General features: G+C 36.5%; 2 protein-coding genes across 2 annotated transcripts; both read right to left on the minus strand.

Moving 5' to 3' along the window:
• Positions 1–403: 403 nt before the first annotated feature.
• LOC114472558 (antigen peptide transporter 2-like) lies at positions 404–10481 on the minus strand. The gene is made up of 11 exons (XM_028461880.1): positions 9959–10481; positions 7353–7467; positions 7123–7253; positions 5581–5786; positions 5315–5512; positions 4734–4862; positions 3955–4143; positions 3708–3887; positions 2267–2426; positions 1873–2009; positions 404–1376 (listed from the first exon to the last, which is right to left on the minus strand). The coding sequence occupies exons 1-11, from the start codon at positions 10479–10481 to the stop codon at positions 1182–1184; spliced, it is 2163 nt and encodes a 720-aa protein (XP_028317681.1). The 3' UTR covers positions 404–1181.
• A 2338-nt stretch (positions 10482–12819) lies between these two features.
• On the minus strand, positions 12820–15145 carry LOC114471823 (proteasome subunit beta type-9-like). The gene is made up of 6 exons (XM_028460759.1): positions 14990–15145; positions 14051–14118; positions 13843–13974; positions 13260–13389; positions 13034–13175; positions 12820–12962 (listed from the first exon to the last, which is right to left on the minus strand). Exons 1-6 carry the CDS (start codon positions 15038–15040, stop codon positions 12835–12837), a joined length of 651 nt encoding a protein of 216 aa, XP_028316560.1. The 5' UTR covers positions 15041–15145; the 3' UTR covers positions 12820–12834.
• Between the last annotated feature and the right edge of the window lie 915 nt (positions 15146–16060).

Genomic DNA, 16060 nt, shown 5'->3' on the forward strand with positions numbered 1-16060 from the left:
TTCCACCATTTTGTTGTTGTTGTTGACACTTTTAAGCCTTTTTTATTTGTGGTTAAAACAATGATTTACATCTTTAAGATGACTATATACTATGGCACTAATAATAATAAACCTCTGGGCTGAAAAGGTTGAGAACCACTGCATTAAAGGAAACCAAAACAAGAACCAATGCTGTGCTGACATTCTTTGAGGGACTTTCCAGGACGAGTTAAACAATAAACATCACCTGCTTTGAATGCTTGGTAAAAACCAGTCCAACCAGAAACACAATAAAACCAACAGGTACCGATCATTACCATCACCAGCGATGCTTCACACACACACAGTCAGGTAAACATTAGTGGGAAAACTTCAAACTTTTATTTTTGACAAAGTATAAACAAAAGCTGCTTAGCTGCTAATAACTAAAAGTGTGCCATAAAATAAGACATGGTCCAATGATTTAACAAATATAACCAAACATGATGGAAATTCAAAGTAGTGCAAAACAAGCAAAATTATAAGTGTACACATGAAATTTAAATATCTGATCATTCCTGGTCCAGCAAAGTGAAATGTTCAGCATGTTGTAGAAACTTCCAGCAAGTTCTTCTAGAATAACATGTTAAGGTTTCTTTGATCTCCTGACATGTTTTGACTGCCAGTCTTCTTCAGAGGCGTCTGCTGATCGCTTTGATGTGTCCTCGACTTCTGCGCAATAATTACAGCCATTTACTTTGATCTCCTCTACATGTCAGGAGATCAAAGTAAATTTCCTGAAATGAAACTTTAACATATGATAGTTTAGAGACATTAGAATAATTATATTAAGACAAAAAAAATGTACACACAAAGATAGAGGTCACAGTGAACATTTTAACACACAAAGGTAAATACTCCTATGAACCACAGTTTGTGGAGATTATGGCAGTAGTTCTTTCAACAACAATTTACTGAATTATTTGGTAATTTACACAATGATTCATGTTTTATGTTATTTTCACTTTCTCCAGTGGGCCGGATCGGATGCTCTGAAGGGCCGGATTTGGTCCCTGGGCCTTGAGTTTGACACATACAGACTAGAATGAATGATTTCTAACCCAAATACAAAAATATCCCTTTGTGTAACTCACATAAGTAACGTTCATAGATGGGAGTTAAATGAAGTACTGATGATGATGATGATGATGTCATGTGACTCTTCACTGTGGTGAGTTAAAGTTCTCTCTTAGTTTATAGTAACTTCCTTTCATGGCCATCAGCTCCTGGTGGGTTCCTTTCTCCTGCACTTTGCCTGCCAGGACCACGACAATCTGATCCGCCTTCTCGATAGTCTTCAGCCTGTGAGCAATCACCAGTAGCGTCTGGTTGGGACGGTTAGCCAGGCTCTGTTGTACCTGTGCAACAGACAAATACATTGTTTCCCCATATAAAGAATATCATTATTAATTACTGTCTATTTAAGTATTCATTTTTTATGTTTTGATTACATCCTGAGCTGTAAGAATTTGTTTGGTCACTTGAATTATTGTAATATGTATTTTTTATTTTATTTTAATCCTATTTCTTTTTTTTTATTTCTCTATTTACTTACTGTTTTGTAAATCAGTACATTATTTTTTTAAATGCATTTTTTTAATTATTATTTTATGGCTGAAACATTAGAAAAAACACATTTTTATTTCCTGTTTGATTTGTTTTTATTTTAATGTGGCCCTAATATCTAACACTCATGGAAAGGCAAATGTATTTGTACAGGTCATTTCCTTCATAGGGTTGAACATAATTAAAAGTCAAACATGCAGAAAGAGATAACATCATACAATCATCTACAACATTCTGCAGGTTTTCCATAAAGGTGGAGTTTATCACGGCCCTGAACAGGCAGCATACCTTATGTTCACTCTCAGAGTCCAGAGAGCTGGTGATTTCATCCAGGATGAGAACCTGAGGTTGTCTCACTAGAGCTCGAGCGATGGCGATCCGCTGACGTTCGCTCTTTGATAACTGACCACCACCCTCACTCACCTCTAAAATAAACACATCATTAATATATTAACATAACATATTAACGTATTATTTACATCTTAAACACTTTGCACTGTGCTTCCTGTAAGGCTGATAAACAGGAGCCACAGAACAAAAAGTGTGTAAAACTCTATCTAATGTTAAAAAAATGTAAAAACAAAGAAATCTTTACAAAAGTCTTTTAAAATTAAGAAAACCTAATTTGTTTTTTAAATCTACAATTACCAGGACCAGATAAAGCAAAGTAATGATTCATTACCTGTGTCGTAACCTCTCTCCAGCTGTACGATGAAGTCGTGGGCGTTGGCGTTGCGTGCCGCTTCCTGGATCTCATCCAATGAGCATTCAGTGAGCCCGTAGGCGATGTTGTCTCTGATGGAGCCTGAGAAAAGCACGGGCTCCTGGCTCACCACCACCACCTGGTCATTCAGAATACTTTATTTATCCCCGAGGGACAATTCACTTTCACTTTCATCCCATCCAAGAAACATGAAACGACAATCACATATAACACACACAACATGGGAGGACAGGAGCGGGAGAACTGTGGGTCACCGCAAGGGCGACGCCCCATATTTAGATGAAAAGTGGGAGAACAACAGGAGGAGAGGTGAGGGGAAAAGGCAGGTTGTAAAACCTCCTCAGCGTACACGCACCAAAAACAAGACGGAGCATCTTTCTGCACAACATACTAGTGGATAGATGAGACAGCATTGACGGCTGGCTTTGGGAGCCAATGATAATAAGCCCAAAACAGCCGCAAACATAATACGAACTTCGCAATAGGTCAGAAAGCTGCCAGCTCCAATCAGCAGCATGCCTGCTACAATAATTCCAATCATGTAGATGTCTTCCACGTCCTCGCTTGGACAGGCGGGCTCACCACTGCCCGTTCGTTTTGTAGAAAAAATGTGGTCGACTGCATTGAGAGACAAACTGATCAATTCCATAATTATGGTTTTGAATAGAGACGCAAAGAGAGGCTCCTATTAGATTCACAAGACCAGACAAAACATAGCAGCAGCAGAAACAGATACGGGTGGAAAAGAGGGAGCAGAGAAAATGTGACCGTCTTTGTCGAGGAGCAGAACAACACGCTGATCAGCCTGACTGCATGAAAACATAGTTTACGCATTACTTAAAGCTTAAAACTGGCATAAGAAAAATACCAATAGATGCAACACAAAATTAGGGCCAGAGTCGTTTCCATTGCCCTCGTAATAAATGTGTATTTTTTGTCATTTTGATGATTTTTTTTGTCATTTTGATGATTTTTTTGTCATTTTGTGGTTTTTTCACATCCCTTTGAGTTGTTTTGAATGGCTAGAGTCGTATTGTGCATTTCTCTTGTCATTTTGTGTGTTTTTGCAGTTGTTTGTGTGTCATTTTGTATATTTTCGTTGTAATTTCCTGTGTTTTGGGAGTAACTTTGTGTATTTGTTTTAGGGGCTACGCAAAATCAGGGCCAGGATTATTTCCATTACCCTTTGAAATGCACAAAATCTAAATAGTGCAAAAAAACTGTCAATGGAAACACTGTTAAGAGGCTCCAAAACCAAACTTCAATGGAAACACGTACAAATTGCAATTATACTTTGTCGAAACTTAAGAAATATCACTTTTATTTTGTGAAAAACTGTAATGGAGACACAGCTATTGAAACCATCAGAGATGGAGTGAGAAAGGTGGAGTTTTTTCACCTTCTTGTGGAAATACTGGTGGTCGTAGGACTTGAGAGGTTCACTGTCCAACAGGATGTGTCCGTTCCCGTCCTCATGCTCATACAGCCGCTCCAGCAGACTCACACACGTGCTTTTTCCTTCTCCAGACAAACCAACCAGTGCTGTCATCTCACCTGGCTTCAGCTCCAAATTGAAATCCTTCATTTAAGAACAAACAAAAAGATCAGCTGCTGCTCCTGACACTTCTTCTGTTGACCATCCCTACCTGCAGCACTGTTCTGCTGGGGTTGCTGGGGTAGGCGAAGGTGAGGTTGCTGAAGCTGACGTGTCCCCTCAGCTGATCGGGTCGCAGCTTTCCATCTGTGCTGATCTTTGGGGTTCGGTCCAAGTATTCAAACACTTTCCCAGCAGCACCCACTGAGTTCAGCATGTCGCCAAAGATGTAGGTGAGTGTCTGGAAGAGACGAAGTGTGAAATCACTGAGCCTTGTCATCATAATTGAACCTGGGATTTTTTTTCCTGTCGAGAAAAGCTTTAATTCACAACTCAAGGTCCGGGGGCAAAATCTGGCCCTTTAGAGCATCCAAATCGGCCTGTGGCAAAAAGTAAAAAAGAAACCCTGAAATTACCAACTAATTCAGCTGTAAATATCTCAACTAGATAATTCCAAAATAAACCACAAATTGAATAAAACAGTATTAGCAGGGCTAACATTACATCCACGCTTTTATTATTCCTGCAATTTTCATCAAATTATTTCACACAATCTGCTAAATTACATAAAAAATGGCCACAAAATCAAATAATTCAAAGTGAATATCCTGCAGGGACGGATATCTGATACTAATTGCTTTGATATTATCAGTGCCGTACATATTTATGATTTATTTATACATGGAAGTGCAAACTACAGCACAATAATGATTCAATTATTCATTTCCCACCTAAAATCTGCCCCCACTGAGAATAAACTGCTCTATATTTGTGTTCATGAATGAAACCTCAACATAGACAGAATGAAGTGAACAGAGGATTGTGGGATACCCTGATGTTGTCTCCGAGGTCTGAATGGTAGAGGATGAAGGAGACCAGGTTGCCTGTGGTCATCTGTCCCGTCTGGATCAAGGTTCTGCTGTAGAACATCATGAGAACCTGCATACTGAGGCCTGTCAGCTGCACACAGGGAAACAAACAAACAAAAAACCCCATGTGGGGACACCTGAAATGTCTAGTAATTACTGATTAAAAGTATATATATATTGCTCATTTTATCACATTGAGCTCAGACATGGGCAACAGGAGGCTTGGGGGCCATATGCGGCCCACGGTCTAATTTTGTGTGGCCCCCAAAGTAAACGAACAAACCGATTAAAAGAAACAACACAAACAATAAGAGGAATTTAAAAAAATGACAACAAAAATACACAAAATGCCTCAAAGAAACATACAAAATTAATTACTGAATAAAATTAATACTATCATTAAATTATTTGTAAAATTAAAACATACTATCTTAAAAAACTGTATTCTACACTTTCACTTTCTCAAATATAAATCTAATAAAAAAATTTAAAAAAAATACGGTATAAAAATACCTAAGCTACTGATGATCAAAAACTTCTCACCCTTCGTGCGAGCAGGTAAATTGCTCGGACCGTGTCCCTGCGGTTCTTGATGCTCCCCATGTCCTGCAGGATCCTGTCGTAGCGACGAGCTTCGTGACGTTCAGAGTTGAAGCTCCTAACGACGCGAATGCCAGATACCACTTCATTAGCAGCATTGTTGGCCGAGGCTATGGAGTCCTGGAGGGCCAGAGTCAACCTCTGAGGAGACAAACATCCATTTTAAACTTGTTCAGGGACAGACGGAGTTACACACAGTCATCTATTACCTGGTACTTCTTGTCGTAGATACTCTGGATGAGGCCAGTGATGGGCGTCTCCATCAGGATGAGGAAAGTGAGTTTCCACGACAGACTGAGCATGAGGAGGATCATACCCAGGGTTTTAATAAAAGTCCTCAGCAGCACGTTGACATTCAGACACACGGTCATTCCCATCAGTTTGGTGTCTTTTGAAAGCCTGGATGTGATTTCACCTGCGGGAAAATGAAAAATAATTAGCAATGAATGTGTTCTATAGCTGCTCATCAGCTTCTGAGTAATACTGGCAGTATATTTATTAAGACAACTGTTTTCAGGAAGTTTACTTTGATCTTCTGACACGTTTCGACTGCCAACTGTCAGTCTTCCTCAGAGGTGTCTGCTGATTGCTTTGATGCGACTTTAAGAGACTTTCTTCTCCAGATACCATTGGACGACAGGGGGCGTGGCCAGTACTCACATTATTGTTGAGTTGCTTTAATGGGTATTTGTACTTTTTTATAAATCAGTCATTTTACTTGTACTTAAGTGTGTTTTAAAGGAAGTAATTCATTACATTTCTACACCCACTGAGTAAATTATTATTAATATTTTTTAAATGATCAACGGATATTGTGAAACTACAAAAAATGAAATGACCAGAAAACATTATAGTCGAAAAATCAGATTAAACGTAATGTATCACATGAAAACAGCATTTAATATATTTTTTTATTTTATTTTATGTTTTAGAGTTCATAAAAATATATCTATATTTAGAGTCTGATAATGTTTTTTTCTATTTTGAATGGAAATAATTGGTGTTATTTTATTTAAAAAACAATTGTACATTTTGACAAAGCTTTTATTTTATGGAAAATAAATGAAGTTCCAATTGTGGTAAATTTGGTCTTTTAATTTTTAAGTTTATACATGAGATGTTTACTGTATGTAAGGGAACCGTACCAAGATTTATTACCAACAATAAACGTGAAGGGGTGAAAGTAACTATAGTAACATTTACTTTGAGTATTATTTAATTCAGCTACTTTTTACTTGTAATTAAAGGTATTGTAGAGAATGTTATTTTGGCTTCAAATCACAAGGAAAACTGGGCTCGTGCACGCTTTCTCACACACACGTTTAGTAGGCGTTCCCTCTTGGAAGCAGGTAGAATGTTGCACATGTGCATTTTTTTCAAAAAGTGGAGAGAGAGGGCGTTTGTTTCCAAGACTTTAAGTATTTTATGTATGACTTACTTGTACTTGAGTACATTTTTATTCAAGTAACAGTACGTCTCTGTTAACACGTCTGGTAACCAGCCTGACAGAACTGTCAAGTTGGTCGCACCCAGAAAGAAAGAACTCATAAGGACACATCAAAGCGATCAGCAGGTGCCTCTGAGGAAGACTGACAGTTGGCAGTCGAAACGTGTCATGAGATCAAAATAAATTTTCTGAAAAAAGTTTGTGTGAATAAATGAAACCTTAACATATTCAGAATGAACGTGGATTATATAGTGTCTTCTGATTGGCTGGATGAATGCTTCTTTAAGCAGTGTTTGTACCTCACCTGTCTTTATGGTCTCAAAGAATCCGATCTCCTGCTTGGTTAAAGCCTGAAACAGTTTGACTTTGATCCTGCAGGTGTATGAGCCGATGGCACACAGTAACAGACCTCCTCTACAGCCCGCGCTCACAGAGCTGAGCCACCAATCAGAGAGAGAGAAGTTCAGTAGGAGGCCATGAAGCAGATAGACACACCTGAGAGGAAACGTTCACTCCATACTGTACATACTGTACCTTCCCAGAGAGAAGAGACTCATCAAAAGGAGAGCAGACAGGAATTCACTGGACTGGTACCGAGTGCGGAGGATGTCAATGACTCGACCGGTGTAGAACGGGATGAACATCTCACCTGGGATTAAACACACACACACACACACACACACACACACACACACACACACACACACACACACACGGATTAGCATTAAATACATCAGAGAAGAAAGAATCAGGATGATTTTAAATAAATATACTAAATATCACTGGTTCTAACAGAGAAATCTCAAGATAAAATGAGAAACTAATGACAACAAATCCACTGAGGCTTTGTGTTTTGTGTTATTTAAGGTGTGTAGAACTTGTGCATGTTCATATGTACTTTATTTATTTTGTCATGGGCTTAAATATCTTCTATTTTACTGAACAATTTTAGTCTACATGGGTAAAATGTTCGGTGTTCATCCATAAAGTCAGTAAAATGATGGTCCATTGTTCTATGAATCTGTGATAACCACATTTATTTATTCATCTGAATAATATCCACTGTTATCCAGGAACGTTTATTATTATTATAGTCATCTTAAAGATGGAAATCCTGGTTTTAATCACTAATAAAATGGTTCAAAGTGACCAAAAATGGTGGAAAAGGAGGTGAAATGGGATTTTAAAAACCACATAAATTGGTTAAAAGTTAAAAATTAAAGTGGATAAAAACAGACAGAAAAAGAGTTAAAAAGGGTTCAAAGTGTAAATATTGGAACAGTTAGTTTAAACTGGTAAATAATGGACATGACAAATGGTGAATGTGGTTAAATTGGCAAAAAAATAAGCATGAAATCTGGTGAAAAGAGGTTAAAAGTGACAAAGAATCAACATATGCCCTTGGTTTCCAAAGTGGGGTACGGGTACACCCAGGGGTACACAGATTGTCATAGTGGGTACATGAATATGAATTAAAAACATGACAACATTGAAAACTAGAACATAAATAGACCAGCAGTCAGGAGCCTCCATGCATTGCCACAAATCACACAATGGCTGACAGTGCATCCAGAAATTATTGAAAAATTCTACACAAAATACCACATAATGACAACATGAAAAAATTATCATTTAGATTTTTGCAAATTTGTGAAAAAAAGAAAAGTAAGAAACCTTTTTTAGTAGGTGTTACATACAGGTGTAGGCGATGACCCAAATGCAGGGATGGAGGCGGAGCTCAGATGCATTACACCAATATTTATTGTTGTTTTAGACTCAGTCAGACAAGCATGGGTTCAGTACACAGGTGGTCAGTTCACGGAGGCAGAGGTATTTAAAAAACATAAAAGGCAATCCAAGAACACAGAACACGGGTAAACAAGAAGAAAGTTCAAATGTAGGAAAAAAACACTGGATACTAAATTCAAAAACACTTATTGTAGAACCAGGAACTACTGACATGAACCATAGTCCAGATAACAAGTTAGAACACAGTATGTCTCAGCACTGACCTGAACTAAAGCCTCTCCATTTATACACAGAGCAGTTAGTTCATCACCAGCAGGAGAAAGCTGCTGCATGGGAGGCCAAGAGTTCCTGTCTGCCCTACAAAATAAAACCCCATCCTGACAGTAGTGGGACTTCAGATTAAAATTATGAAGATGAACGGGACAGTGAAAAGTTTGGGAACCACTGACATTATGAGACTTTAAGTAGAAAAGTGGTGGAAAGGGTTTATATAAGTGCTGAAAATGTCTTGAAGGTGGAAATATTTGATGGAAAAGTGGCTGAAATGGGAGTAAAAAAAAAAATGTATTAAAAGGTGCAAAAATATGGCAAGAAAAAGTGATGAAAATAGGTTAAACTAAGCAAACCCTGTATTCACAACATGTATCTGGATATGTTGACAAGTTTGTTCATTTTTTTCATTAAATTGAAAGTAATAATGTAGGAAAAACAAAAGACTGACCTTGACCTTAAATATGACGTTGCGCGAAGGTCAAGGTCACACATTGAAAGGAAATGTTGTTCAATGGTACCAGTCTGAGCACTGCATCTCAATTTGTGGCCGTTATAGGAAAAAAGTGTTTTATTTTGTGACGTCATGAACTTTGACCCCTTCTGATCTTTTTACTGGTAGGTCGTACAGCTTTGGTCTAATTAAATAAAATACTGAGATGAGCTTTTCATAAATGTAAACATCAAACTTGTACCATAATTACACATAGAGATATGGAAATGTTTGGTTTTTGTCACTTCACGCAACCTTTACCTTGACATTTTGGCTCCAAAAAGGTCGACTGCACATCCTTAACATTAATCCTATAGGATTACATACATATCATTAGTGATGCATTAATAGTCTAGGAGGAGTTCCATGACAAAGGAGTTGAGGAAGAAAATTATAATAAAAACTCTTATGAGAACAATGTATTTTTAATTGCCAGATACAAATATGGCAACTTTGCTGTAGTTGCAGAAAAAAGGTTTAAAAAACAAGTATAAATGAGCTCAAATTGTTCAGAATATATTTCTAGTTTCTTGAAGGAAACCCCCTCTCAATGACCCCAAATAGGGCCCTGACTCCAAGGTTGAGAACCTTGTCTTGTGAGTGAGTGAGTGAGATGTTCTATACTTACAGATGACTGCTAGAGACAGGAAGATCAGGCCCCCCAGCAGCAGCAGGTAATCAGGTCTGAAGAGGCGAAGGACCCGGATGAACAGGACTCTGGACTTGTGTTTCTGCTTTTCTTCTTCTTCTCCCTCTGAATCTCCAGATGTTTCGGGGATGCTGAGCTCCCAGAACAGAGCAGCAGCCACGGACGAGCCTGCGCACATCATCCAGCATCGCGCATCACCCGGTCGGTCACACCAGCTGCCCTGGCCGCTCAGAACCACGGACCCGGTCTCAAACACGGCGGGCAGCAGACTGTACACCGCTATGGACCGGATCAGCACCGGCACCGGCCTACCGAAGGTGACGAGAGTCCCAGCGATGAGAGCACAGCCACGGAGAGCTGCGGACAGCCACAGCAGCGCCGTGTGCGCAACGGACGGAGACGAGACGGACACGGACACCAAACCCAGCGCGTAACTAAAAAACACGTCCGCGCTCAGCAGCACAGACAGAACGGACAGTTTTAGAAGTGACCCCTGAGCCATTGTTCTACTGAATGAACCTATGTGAGGCTGGTGGGGCTCCTCACTGACTTTTGGTTTCATTTTCTCATCAACATCACGTTTCCTGGCAGAGCTCAGACACAGTTTAACACCTCATTTCCTCTTTTTGTCAGGGTTAAATATTATTATGGAGGATAAAACCTGCCAAAATTAACAAAAAATAAATAAAAAATAAAAATGAACAGCTAAATAAACGTGGGGAAAAAAAAAAAAAAAGTAAAAAAATAAAATTAAAATAAAATACAAACCTTGTTTATTTTTATTTTGTACTTTTTATTAATTTAATCATTTTTCATACATAAAAAGTATTTTTATTTATATTTTGTTTTTAATAATTTATTTATTTTATTTTGTCATTTTTTCCCATCTGACTTAACGACATGCACAATAATTCCATTGTACCTGTTCTTTTTAACTTATACATAAAAATAAAAAAAAAAACTCTATTCTATTTTATTTCTACTTTTATTTATTTATTTTTGTTATCAATTTGTATTAACTTTTTGGACAGTATATATATATATATATATTTTTTTTTTAACATTTATTTATTTAATGTTGTATTTATATTTAAACTTTTGTATTTTTTCCCCCCACTTTTATTTATTTATATTTACTTTAAAATGTTCCTATTTATTTCTTCATTTAATTTGAATTGTGGCAGGTTTGGTCCTCCATAAAACAGGTGATTCCCCTTCATTGTGAATAAAAACAGAGTAAATAAAACAAGTTAGGCACAATAGAAAATAACAAGATTCGGTATAAAGTGTAGATAATTAATTTAAATTAATGGCATCACAATAATTGACACGAGAGGAAACGTTTTTACAGTTTAAATGGATTTTGGTTTATAACTGAGCTTCAACAACTAAATAGTGTTTATTATTTCCATCACTGAGTGCTAACATAATGTGAAATATGAATAAAGAATATTATGATTGCATTGTTCAAAAAGCACAAATTAAATTGTTTTTGTGTATTAAGATTAACAAAAACCTTTTTTTTTAAACTTAATTTAAACGCGTTTAAATACAACACAATGTTAAACAGAAATGAACAAACAACTACAAAGGAACAGGAAGACAATAAAAGGAACAGACAACAAAGGAATAATAAACAAAATAATCATAAAGGATGGTTTAGGCGCCCGTGTTGATATATTTATTGAATGTTTTGTAAATGTTTATGACCTTATTGTTTGCAGTGGTTTCAATTGTGTGAAAATATGGTGTGATTTTGTTTTGAAAGTGATGTTGTTTTGGCTCCATTAGGTACGTGTACGTGGTATTTAGCAAAGAATATCAGAAGCCGGTCATATATCCTGTTTTATTGTTAATACATTCCTGAAAGTGGATCCAGAGGTTTTCTGTGCTGGTTGGAGCGCAAAAAAAAAAAAGAGGAAGCAATAAATCGCCTTGTTTTTTTGTGCGTTACTTTTCTGTAATTGATTAATCACAATTAACGCATGAATGTTTTAGCCCTAGTTCAGGTATATCATCAGTAACAGTTTGTCCTTTTTGTCATAATAACAGACAAACCCCCTTTTTATATGTTGTGTGTATCAACAGACTCTCAATAACTCTGTATTGTGTATCTAACAGTAATTCAGTCATGGTGCCGTGTTATGCACTTATATGGGTTTGATTCCCAGCAGGGGTTCTCAACCTTGGGGTCAGGATCCCATTTGGGGGTCACAAAACACTGGGAGGTGGTCACCAGATGCAGTCAAGAAACTAGGAATATTTTTTAAACAATTCAATTCACTTTTTGCTTATTTTTACCTTTTTTCTGCAACTACACCAAACATATTTTTATCTATTTTCATAACTTATTCTTGCCATTATTTTGCACTTTTTGATGCATTTTTGCAACATTTCTCCCATTTCTTCTCCAACACATTTCAATGTCTTTTCAGCACTTAAACCCTTTCTACCACTTTTCCACCTAATGTCACATATGTTGACCCATTATTGTCACTTTTAACTTCTTTTCACCATATTTCATGTTTTTTTTTTTTGCCAATTCAACCACATTCATGATTTGTCATGTGTATTATTTGCCAGTTTAAACTCAATGTTTTTGGCCACTCTAATTTGCAACTTTTAACCAATTTCTGTAGTTTTTATTTCTTCATGTATGGAACAAAGTTCTGGCAGAACAAATTCCTTTAAACAGAAGCAACTCTTTTTGCTTTGTCACATTTTTATAAAGAGAGAATAAAAACTGTAATAAATGAACAAACATTACACAGAAATGTTCTTTTTCTTTCTATTATTTATTTATCTGAAATATTACCTATGGTGCAGGTTTTCCCCTGATGAGTGTTAGAAATGATTCACTGATTAAAGAATTTGGGTAAGTGCTTTGGAAGGATGATTTTCTCCTCTGTGCTGTGTTGGTCGATGGTGACGAGGAAGGCCACGCCCCCACTGGAGCCGTCACGGGTCATCGCCAGAGACAGAGCTATGAAAGACAGACAGGACTCTGATTCTCCTTCTGCCACGAACAACATCAACGTGTACGAGGAAACTCACTGTTAAGAACAAACTGCTGACACTCGTCTCTGCTCATCCCTTTACGATACTCGGCATCGACAAAGCCGTAAACGTAGAAGCTTCCGGAGCCTCCGATGGCGAAGGGGAGTCTGGTCAGGAGGCCGTTCAGGGTGGCAAAGACCTGGAGGTGAAGGAAAGTTGTTGCTCTTTGAAGACATCAGAGATCTAAGCAGTTTTAATTGTAATTATTATGAGACAAACGTACCTGGCCTCCATCTTTCCTGTCCCACCCAGCAACAATAAGATGTGCCATTAGTTCCTCTTTGTATTTGTACGAGATGTTTTTCACCAGCGTGGCAGCAGAGCAAACCAGGGGATCCTCACCTATTTCAATACTGAGGAGAAAAGATGTTAAACAGTCAGAGGTGACGTATTTCAAACATAATTATAACTTTTCAAAAACTTTTGAGTTTTTATGAATGAAAATATGTATTTATTTACTATATCATAGCAAGAACCTCCATAAAAAATAGTATTCAAAAACCTATTTTTCCAATCCACCAAGGTGCAAAGCATTCACTAACCAGTGTTACACTTCATAAACATTGTTTTGTTAAAATTTCAAACACATACTGTACATGCTGAATGATTGGATGCTCTTATGAGCCAGAATTGGCCCAAGGGTCTTAAATTTTACATTTTTGATTAAAAAAAAAAGGATCTGACATTAAAATAGGCCTTCAAAGGTTACATTGGAGGAACAGATTACCACATGTTTGTTCTACTCATTAACAATGACAGTTAGCAGAGATATGTATCTAAATTCCCTCTGATGGGTGTTTATTTACCTGTGAACATCCAGCTGGTGGTTGACTACCTCAGCCATGGTCTGAGCGTCTGCTGCAGACCCTGACAGAGCACAGTAGATCCTGTCATGGAGCGGAGACAGCTTGTTCATCACCCTGTTCACCACTGCATCGCTGAGAGCAACACAAAGAAATCATAATAATATTCATTCTAACAAACTAAGATGAATTAGCTTTTCTCTTTTCTTACCCAGCAGACACCCGGGAGTCTGACCCCAGTACGACCCCTCCATTAAACTCAACGGCAATGATGGTTGTCTGCAGACAAAAGCAAGAACATGTGTTAAAAGCAGTGTTTTTCAACCTCGGGGTCGTCTGTAATTTAAATAGAGTCGCTTGAAATGTCTAGATTAAAAATATATATGTTGCTCATTTCATCCCCTCGAGCTCAGACATGAGCAACAGGAGGCTCAGGGGCCACATGTGGCCCATGGTCTCATTTAGTGTGGCCCCCAAAGTAAACAAACAAAATGATTAAAAGAAACACACACACACACACACACACATATATATATATATATATATATAAATATAACATAACATACATTTTCAAAATGACAAAAAAAAACACTAAATGACTCATAAAACATACAATTACAGAAAAATACACAAAATAACAAAAAAAAACAAATCTAAAACATGAACAAAAACACACAAAATTACCCAAAATTTACACAAGGTGACTAAAAATACAAAAAGACAACAAAAAAAAATATAAAATGTGAACAGAAGTACACTACATTAACCAAAGTTGCACAAGACGACTAGAAATACACAAAAATAACAGAAATGTATGAATTGACAACAAAAATACACAAAATGGCTCAAAGAAACAAACAAATTATTGAAATAATTTGTTGAATTATTTTAATTTAAAAAAAAAAAAATAATTAAAACACAAAGCACAATATTAAACAACTGTATTCTATACTTTCACTTTCTCAAATATAAATCTAGTTTATATAAAATAGAATATGAAAATATCTGAGGTAATGATTTTGAAATGTGGTCACGATCCAAAAAGGGCTGGGAACCACTGCTTTAACGCATGCGCACTTTACGCAGCGCTCTGTGCGTAAAAAGATGAAAGAATAAAGACTTAAAACGGGTAAAATAAAGTAGAACTTACTCCAGTTTTCACTTCTTCTGTCACCAACTCTGGACCAGCTCCTCCCAGCATGGTTTCCCAGTGGTTATTAACACTAAAACACGGTGTGTGTGTGTGTGTGTGTGTGTCTCAGAATGACTCCATGTTTGATCCAATCGAAAACGAAAGTTTGATCCTTCCTCATTGAGCTGCTGCTGAACCAATCACAGGAAGCTCGTGTTTTTCTACCTGAGGCTCGTGCACGACACGTGCGTGTTTACCGTTGTTGAAGATAAATTATGATTTGATTCCATTTTGTTCAAATGTATTTATTTAGCATTAAATTATATATATAATATATATATATATATATATATATATATATATATATATATATATATATATATATATACAGCTAATCACCCAATTTATATCATTTTTCATTTACTGTATATTTCTTTAATTTATATAAAATGTAGCATAAAACATTAAAAAAAATGCTTAAATAACAGCATAAATACAACAAAGGGGTCTTGTTAGATGTAAATCAAAATGTTACATTTATATCTAAATGTAAAATATATATCTAAATGTTAAATTGGTCACCAAGTGTAAAGCTAAATGTTTAGAAATGATACAAAGTGGGCAGGTCAGCCCCTGTCAATCACGTGGCCCCGCCCACTTTGCATAGTTTTACATTTAGATATAAATTATACATTTAGATTTACATTTAACATTTAGATTTCAATTTAACGTTTAGATTGAACTTTTACATTTAGATTTTTTTTTCAGGTTTACATATTTTTAACAATGATATTGAACATTCTGTTTTACATGAATTTGTCTGAAATGAAAGAAAAATGAGCTAAATGATCAAAAATATGTTGCTATGAAACAGTTTTTACACGCGGCATACAATGAATTTCAGAAAATTAAAATTATATTTAGACCTTTTATTTTAATTTTAATATTTACATGTTTTACCATTAGAATATAAATTCATGTAAATATCTTGGGTAAATACAATATTTAGTAAATAGGGTGTTTAATGTGAAAATAAAGCATAATAGTTAAAGTAGTGATGGAGATAAATAAAGACAAAAGTCCATTTGA

This window comes from Gouania willdenowi, chromosome 11, assembly GCF_900634775.1.
Source record: "Gouania willdenowi chromosome 11, fGouWil2.1, whole genome shotgun sequence".
NCBI classification, from domain to species: domain Eukaryota; kingdom Metazoa; phylum Chordata; class Actinopteri; order Blenniiformes; family Gobiesocidae; genus Gouania; species Gouania willdenowi.